At 34.8% G+C, this 9,207-nt stretch overlaps 2 protein-coding genes across 3 annotated transcripts; both read left to right on the top strand.

Annotated features, from left to right (window-relative positions):
• Positions 1-709: 709 nt before the first annotated feature.
• Positions 710-8,842, top strand: LOC106136184 (complex I intermediate-associated protein 30, mitochondrial). Of its 2 annotated transcripts, none has more exons than XM_013336648.2 (5): positions 710-1,334; positions 5,772-5,989; positions 6,813-6,998; positions 7,478-7,622; positions 7,850-7,881. In XM_013336648.2, the coding sequence occupies exons 1-5, from the start codon at positions 1,037-1,039 to the stop codon at positions 7,864-7,866; spliced, it is 864 nt and encodes a 287-aa protein (XP_013192102.1). In that variant the 5' UTR covers positions 710-1,036; the 3' UTR covers positions 7,867-7,881. The 2 variants fall into 2 exon arrangements, with proteins under 2 accessions (XP_013192102.1, XP_013192101.1); XM_013336647.2 differs by lacking the exon at positions 7,850-7,881 and adding an exon at positions 8,732-8,842 and having other exon boundaries at positions 714-1,334.
• LOC106136178 (uncharacterized) lies at positions 2,003-5,236 on the top strand. The gene has a single exon (XM_013336639.2). The coding sequence runs from the start codon at positions 2,794-2,796 to the stop codon at positions 4,360-4,362; it is 1,569 nt and encodes a 522-aa protein (XP_013192093.2). The 5' UTR covers positions 2,003-2,793; the 3' UTR covers positions 4,363-5,236.
• Positions 8,843-9,207: the final 365 nt, after the last annotated feature.

Below are 9,207 nucleotides of genomic sequence, written 5' to 3'. Positions count from 1 at the left end.
GGCACTGCACAACATTTATAGCAACTCATTTTAAAAATTTTCACACATATGACGTGGCACAAGTTAAATAAAACAAGAGAAAATCAAAACTTTTCGAAACACCATCATGCTTTGTATGATATTTACACGAAATTTACGTCACTGCATGCCATGGCCGCCATATTGCTAAAAGTTGCGTTTTGGCGGCATATTTGAATATTTCATTTTCTTTTTCGATTTTTTAATAAAATAGCTGTAATAAAGGCAGAAAAGTATTTTTGTAGGGCTCCTTATAAATAAATAAATACCCTAAGATAGTTTTTAGAACTAAGTCAAATAGCCTCAGATAGCACAACACAACAAATCATCAACAAACACAATCGAGAGTGAGATATAGACTAGCGCGCATCAAGCGCTTTCATAATTTTGTTATCATACCTAGCACTTATAATTTTCGTGACTTTACTGTTACTGCCTAAAAATTTCTACAAAATTTGCAAATTTTACGTAAAAGGTCTCATAAAAATTTGAGACCTATATTTTCCAAAACTATTGTCGAATTTTATGAAAAAAACCAAACTTCGACTAGGTACATCCCTGGTTTTTCAATTCATTGTACGCAAGTTTATAGTGGTAAGGTTATTTTTTTATATCTTACTATAGTTTTTATTTTCATTGCAAACTTGTATTCTTAGACACGCAAATCACGGAATTTACTTTATATATTAAGACGTCATTAAGTACAGTGCAATTAAATTCACACAATTAATTATTTTAATTCTCCTGAACATACTGTCCATGTTCAACCGAACGTTATAATGATAAGTTCAAAGGAAATAAGACCATAAGCAGTGGCAAAATAGTACACTTTCAATATTTTTTAATTAACCAGCTGATTTTTGTTACTTTGATTGACTCTTAACTTTAGCGACTATGGTTTTTAGGTTAACTAATGTATTTTTATGATTAAACTTAGGATAAACAATATAACGTTTAATTTATTACCTGGATGTTAAAAGTGATGGAAGATTTTATTTAAACTGCACTCAAGTTTACAATGGCGTTATATACGAGAAATATATTGCATAGTTTGTGCGTGAATATTCGTAATTTATCGGGTTTTCATAATAATTCCAATATTATTTTAAAACAAGTTCAACCCGGTATCCAACATATTCCACAGCGTTTACTATTTTGGGAGAGAGACAGGAAAGGTGGTTACAAAACTGAAAAAGAGGTATCTACATTGGAACACATAAAATTAGGTTACAAGGAAATAAAACAGGAATTCCAACTACTGAAACAAGAAATTAGGGAGTTCATTGTAACTGACCCCTTGTTAGTTGCAAGACCAGGTGAGGTTTAACAATTTACATATCTTTTGCCTTCAGCATTGATTACATTATGTAGATACCAAATACCTATTGATTATTATTTATTTTCTACAGACACAGTACCAAAATTTATAAAACCAATGAGCTAAACATATAAACACAATTTTGCATTTGTTAACAGTATATGACAAAGGTTCAACTGGCAAAGAATGCCTTAGAGCATAACATTCACCTGTTTTTTCATTTTATTTGTTAAGCTTACCTTTGCACTGAAAGACAACTTGTCAATAAAATTTTGTAAATTTATTTGTGGTTATTTACCACAACTCAATATGATCTAATCTGGTTTTGGACTAAAAAAATTTAATATTTTGGAAAAAGTTCTTTGATAAAAAAGCCATCTTCTTACTGCAGCACAACCATATGCCTATTGGCTCCCTCCATGACATGACTCTGTCTTTGGCTTCCGTGCACCAAGTTGATTTTTTTGCCTGAATTTTAAGATTTTCATGGAGGCAGTCAATCCGTTGAAAGAAATAAATTGAAAATCTTGTTCTTATATAACTAAGGCCACCAAAAAAGTTACTGAAATTCTTTTTCTTGTGATTCCAGTTAGTAAAGAACATAGTAAGATACATCTTACCCACTGTGAAAAGTGATGCAAAACTCTGGTACATGAGGAATGACCTTTTTAGCCTTTCTCTTACTAGCCTGCTAAAATTTCATCATTCTACAGCTAGCTTTTTGTGGTGCTGTCTATCCCGCGATAGTGAAAGATATGATTATTTTGTTATGTAGTCATGAATCATGATAGTGGCCTACAAATCACCCATTTCGGCTTTTGTTGCTACAAATCATGGTCACCATAATTATAATCGCTATTTCAAAGTGATGGTAGGTACATAAGAAAGGGAGCGTGAAAAATAAATACGCAACGCGTTATGTTCTTATAAATGTTTTATTACATATGCGCCGTATCGTAGTGATTACATTTTCTTTGCGCCGTATGCCTATGCGCCAAACAAATGTTTTTCTTTTCAATAAGATCCCGTGCAGCGTGCCGCGGACTTTGTCCGACCAAGGTCTGACCGACACAGGCAGACTAGATTGAACCACCAACTATCCACGCTGCACTGCGCAGTTTAATTACAGACTTACAATCTTGTCTGTCTGAGTCGGTCAAACCTAGGTCCACAAAGTCCAAGTCCAAAGGATTATGTATATAATCGATCGACTGAATCTGCTCGGCTGGATTGGATTAAGCCAACATTACGTCAGTTTTTTTTTTTGACTTTGACATTTGACTTGTTTTCGAATTTACGTCCGTTATCTACCAGTCGTTGTCGTTGAACATATTTTTAATTCTTTGCTTTCTACTGTTTTGTTTTTATTTGAGTAGCACTAAAATAGCACAAAAGAGTAGTTTTTATTAGTTCGGTGATATTAACGTCGAAAGTCCCCTCGGGATAATCTGAAGCGAATGTTTTCAAATATTTTGAATACGAGTTCTACGCCTAATGAGTCGAGTAATTTAAAGAATATCTATCAAAAATTTCAAAATTTTCTCGGTCGCGGCGATTCAAGTAGTGAGAAAATAAGTCCGGAAATTATGTTGTCTTCCAGAGGAAGTGCTGCTGCCTCAGACGATAGTTTTATAACCCCAGCTTCATCAATGGGGGATCTCATGGCTTTATCGCCAAAAAAATCATCCGCCGATGTATCTCGGCAACCTGACGTAACTGAAGATTTCCTCACAGGGTACGATAGCATATGTGATGTGACTATGCAAGAAGTTCCGGCTTACGACGATATGTTCATAGATGCAACTAGTTTGGACTACCTTGTCAAGTGTGCCGAGTCTAATCGCAATCACAACCAAATCGACCGCGGCAAGGAGAGCTTGTTTGTGAAGTTTGATCCGCTGTATGCTAGACAAAAACTGATAAACACAGAGTCACCAAATACTGAGTCAACTGGGGACTCTGAAGTGGATGTTGGATATGAAACTGGCAGTGCAGCTTCAGTATTTGTTGACAACCATGTAGCTTCCCCGAAACACTCTCAATCAACTGGATCAATCCTGTTATCTACTAAGGATAAACCAATGCAAGTAGTACCACCAGTTGTAAACTGTGATGCACCTAAACAAAGTTCTGCTCAGACACGATCAACTCCAGCATTGATGCGTAGCGTTTCCGCGATTTTGACCCCAACTCAAGTAGCCACAGAGAGATTGATAAGTATTTCGGGTAGCACACCACCCACTGCCGCACCTCGCAGTCCTCGCTTCAGTAATTACAGTACTCAAGATGTTGATCGCCTTCAAACCTTAAGAACCATTCTCCAGAGACAAGACCAAGAAGTGTTACAACTAAGACAGGAAAACAGGGAATTAAGATCAACATTACAAGACATGGAATACAAATATTCCCGAGTCACAGAAGATTTGGAAGCCAAAGTTAAGAAATTGACTGACGAAAGAGATAGCTTACAGGAGAAAGAGAATAGGTTGATGCAGCAAATCAATGACAAGATAATGAGTAACAAACAAATGAGTATTGTTATGGAGGAGTATGAAAAAACTATTTCATCTTTAATATGTGAGCAGCAGCGGGACAAACTCCAGTCTCAAGAAATGCAGGAAAAGTTAGAGTCAGAGAGAGATCAGGCTTTGAATCACCTCACGAGCATGGAGAGTTCCTTTAATGATCTGTTAGCTAAATATGAAAAGTGTAAAAGTTTGATAGTAGAGGTCAAAGAAAGGGAGAAATTGTTTGAGCAAAAGATATCAGAATATGAAATTGGTATGAAAAAGTATGAAGTGCTCTATAACAATATAAAGGAGGTTACATCGGATAGTCTGTCTAAGGCAAATGAAACCCTGGATAGCATTAAAAAGAACCACAATGTTGAGATCACAAAGCTCAATGCTACTATCAAAAAGCATGAAATTACTATTGCATCTCTGCAAGAGTCTCTTGCGCAGAAAACTAGAGACAATGAAGAGTTGACTAGGATATGTGATCAGTTGATTAATGAAGTCCGTTGAACAGCTCCCTCCGTAACTAGGTTCTTATGCTTGGTGCTTCTTTCTGACATTATTTGGAATCGTTACTGTCCAATATTGTCATAAATTTTCCTGTGATGAAAGCAACTCTATTCAACATTTTAGTTTTTAGTATTGTTTGTGTTTGATTTTATACATTGACATTTTTGAAAATTTTAGATTCTGTTGCCATTTTATTTGTATTGATAACCCATTACTACTGTTGAAAGATTTTGAATTCTGAAAGCAATAATGCTTTATTTTGTATAGCAATGATCTTGGAATTATAAATTTTGACCATCTATTCGATTTCACTTTGTTGAAAAATTTACAAGGAAAGGAGATCTGATTTTATATATTAACTATTCATTTCTTGATATATTCTCATTATCAGTATTTAACAGTGTTTTAATTTTGTCTAAATCCTATATCTTTTATTATTATGGACCACATTATCATGTGTAGTAAATAATTGTCAATCCAAAACTTCAAATGAATATAATAATAATGACTTTATTTAAAGACCATTGTAAATTCACTGTTCATTTATAAGAAAAATTAAATTGACAAAACAAACCTAGGAGTCAAAATTGCATTTTTATACTTTTTTGCTTCATAAATTTTTGACTTCATTAGGGTTAATTGATTTGCAAATCTACAGATTTGTAATATTGTATTATTCAGAAATACTAGTTGCTATCATGTTCATTATTATGTATGTACAAAACTTACAGTACAGTTTACTTAGATATCTGATTTTCTGATCTTTGCCATATATTTTATACTTTGGTTGTTATCATGAGTGTTGGAGCGTTTACTTTCTCTGCTTTGTTTAGACTGCGATTTATAAATAAAGTACTTACCTATATAGGATTAACTATTATTTTTATTCTGATCTAGCCCGCACCTTTGTTTACTGACAAACTCAAAAGAAAAATATAACCCCACGTATTGCCCTCTGAGAGGGGCGGGGGGAGGAATTTTTCTATAATGTACCATGTTGTAAGTTTTTAAATTGGACGAGCCAAACACATTGTGAAAATTGCATTCAAATCGGAGCAATAATTTTCGTGTTTACATACTTACAGATCATATTATCCATATTTTTATCCCTCCTTTCGATTTTTTTTTCAATACTCTCAATAACATCAGTCAGTTATTATATTCACAATTTAATTAGACGTCGAATCGTCAAAAGCCACATATATTTCACTTCGTAACTTTATATGTTTTGCACTATAAACAATCACCCTGAGGTACGTATATCTAACTAATTTTTGATTCTATTACCACAATGAATCGACCACATTCAAGTTACCTTTCATAGAACTCTATCGCGCCGTAATAAAGATCAATTTGCAGTGAACTTTAGTGAGTTTATGATGAAGTACAATATTTTTTATTTCTTCCAGGCGAAACCGACCTAATATGGTGTTTTAACAAGCCGGAAGTGCTAGAGAAGTTTGTGACTACCAGTGACAGCGATCATAATGAGGGTTACAGCTCGTGCAAGTTGGAGATGAGCAGCGCGGGACGGGCTCGTTTCCACGGGAACCTGGATCTTCGCGTACCTAAGGACGGCCGCATAAAGAAGGCTGGGTACTGCGCCATGAGGTCTGCTCGTATTCGGGTAAGAACTGCAATAACCGTGTGGTTCCCGGCACTTTAGAAAAGGACCCTTTATCTTCACATGGATTTCATAAAAGGCGAATAAGGGAAAGGCTAATAAACTTGGTATTCTACTTGTAAGCGATGGGCTAGCAACCTGTCACTATTTGAATCTCAATTCCATCGTTAAACCGTACAGGTGAACGTGGCCTTGCAGTCGTTTCAAGATTTATTTTATTTTATTTTATTTTTGACTCTGTCTACCCCGCAAAGGTTATAGAGTTGACTATCCTACTACTATTATAAAGGCGAAAGTTTGTATGGATGTTTGTTACTCTTTCACGCAAAAACTACTGAACCGATTACCATGAAATTTGGTATGTAGGTAGCTGAAGACCCAGAATAACACATAGGCTACTTTTTATCCCAGAGTTCCCGCGGGATTGATAGGGTTTCCATGCGGACGAAGTCGCGGGCGGCCTCTAGTATGTTATAAGAAAGTCGCTGTATAGACGATTTATTATATGCCTTATAATAATTAATTTCTACATCCTCCTGGTGTTAATCCGTTATATCCTCACCTGACTGCGAAGGAGCCTAGGGTGCCCCTGTTGAACTTGATCCTGGATTGGGTAAGTCAGGTTTTTACACAAAGCGACATCGGACGTTCGAAACCTTCACAGAAGATTTTAACCCATATTGGATCGTCATGTCCCATGGTTTTGGGGTAGACCGTAAACAGAACCGAGCCAATAGTCAACTAATACAATATTCAAATGCCTTAGCTGGATAGCTAGATGGAATTGAAATTCAGACATCTAAGGCTAATTATTTGTAATTTTCAGAAATCCTTCAAACGTGAATCTACTTACGACTGGAATTTGTACAATACGCTGGTCCTGAAAATACGTGGCGACGGCAGGTCTTATTTACTGAACATATCTTGCGAAGGGTACTATGATATAACCTGGAACGATATTTACCATTATGTGCTGTATACAAGAGGAGGACCCTATTGGCAATTAACTAAGGTAGTATATTTTTAATGAGAATATTCATTGTGTACCAATCGGTAGGTAAAATATAACCGGATTCTAGGAAATGCCTCTAGGTATGGAGAAGAGCCGCTTGTGACTACGATTCTGAATAAGGCAAGTCAAGTTTTTCTATGAAGCTACTTTTATCCCGTTTGATCTTTGTTGGAGAACCTTATCCATGTTGGATTATGGTCTTACCTGAATGTGCAGGTTTCTTCAAAATGTTTTACTTTATTCAAAGAGCAGACACAATGTGTATAACTCAGAAATGAGTAGATAACTTTTTAATGGCGAATGCCGCAACAAGTTCGGACTAGCTTTTATGTCGTAGTTAAATGATAGTCTCCTTTTGCTGCAATGTTTTACATACATATGAATTTATTGTGGTGCAATAAAAAGATTGTATATGAAGAAAATAATTATTTACGCAGCCACTAATATAACAGACATGGCAATTATTATTTCTGTTTCAGATACCGTTTTCAAAATTTGTTCTGGGGTCGAAGGGTCGTTTGCAAGACAAGCAGAGTAGGATGCGGCTCGACAGAATCACACATTTTGGTATTGCTTGCGGTGACAAGATACCCGGAAAGTTTGACTTAGAAATTGAATATGTTGGTAAGTTATTTATCGTGTTTTACCTTTCATCAAACGATAGCATGTTAGTAGCACTTGCGATATAGTAAAAATATGATAAGATTTTTCGACTTGATCAATCTGCCTTGAGGAAAAGAACCTATCATGACCAATATGCCTCCCAGGCTGCACTTAGAATATTTATAATTTTAATGTTGAACGCAAATAAATAAGTCAATAAAAAAATAAAATATTATATTTTTCATCAGGTGCGTTGAAGAGATAGAATAGAAATATTGTTTATCCTCAGTTTGTCGCGTTTCGCAATAAAAATAGTAAGTGATACAAAATATTTGTGTGTTTGTCAATTCTCAATTATTTATTCATAAATTAATCAAAACTTTACAACCCAACATTATAGATCCAGAATCGGTTATGTTAACGTGATGTGTATTATAACATCGATGTCACTTGATCTGGTAGATATATTTTTATAACTACCTGTTGCACGCATCTTCGTTTGCCATAAAACTTCACTGACAATCTCGATACAATTTCAAATTCAAAATCTTTATTCATTATTATAGGACAATTCATATTACTTAATAATTGTAATCTTTTGGTTTCACGACATTGCTTGACGTAAAGTTAATTTACTTAAAACTAAGTTTACTGCCGCTTCCAAAGCATCAGTGCCGAAGAAGCGATAACAAACTGTACTGCAGCATTTTCTTCAACAACGTCAACTCCACAACTATCCAAACTAAAAATAGAAATATGGACCTGAGAATACATTGTTCAGATTAATTGATAAATATGAGATTTTAATAATAAATAAAAAAACAAAAGGGTGAATTACTCCCTTAAAGGCACGGGGAAGAAATTTTTGTAAACTAGTTTTTAAGTTGAACCACACTAATACATCTGAGAAAACCGCATTCTTATCGGAACAATAGTTTTCGCGTAACGTGACGGACAAACAGACAGTCAAGATGGAAATGGTAAAAATCACATTTTTGGCTTCTGTTGAAAGACTAATGGAAAATCAAATAGTTGGAATCCAAGTAGGTACATATATAAGAAATTGTAATTTGTATCTAAGTAAGTACGAGTACATAGTTTTCCTGGTAACATTGTTCTTATTGTTTCAGGCTTGGAGTTCGATCCGACACACGACGAAGAGTTTGCTTATGAAATGTACAAAACTGATAAATTTATTGTTGGTGTTTAGTTTTGTTTAAATTAAGAGTATTTTATAAATATCGTAAAATGTTTTATTTTCTTTGTACTTTACAAGTTAAAATATAATATACAAGATTTTGCGGCGGGCTTCGCTACGTAGCCTATGTAAATACGGAAAGTCTATTCTATATTTGTGCCAAATTTGGTGAAAATCATTCCAGTAATATTTAAGTTTATTATTCGTTACAAACATGCAAATCTGCTCTCATTATTAATACTATGGATGTGGACTAGCGTACCGCCACGGATTACATACATAACCTATAAGACCCGCAAGCGCTACAATTTCCTACTTCGGAAGATTAGACCTTGTTATACGAGTATTATGTAGTTCCTACAATTCATAGATTGTACTCGTACAATAGTACTTATTAGATTAGTACAC

This window comes from Amyelois transitella, chromosome 18 (genome assembly GCF_032362555.1).
Source record: "Amyelois transitella isolate CPQ chromosome 18, ilAmyTran1.1, whole genome shotgun sequence".
NCBI classification, from domain to species: domain Eukaryota; kingdom Metazoa; phylum Arthropoda; class Insecta; order Lepidoptera; family Pyralidae; genus Amyelois; species Amyelois transitella.
Note: the sequence above shows the minus strand (reverse complement) of the source record. Positions and strands in the feature narration are given on the sequence as shown.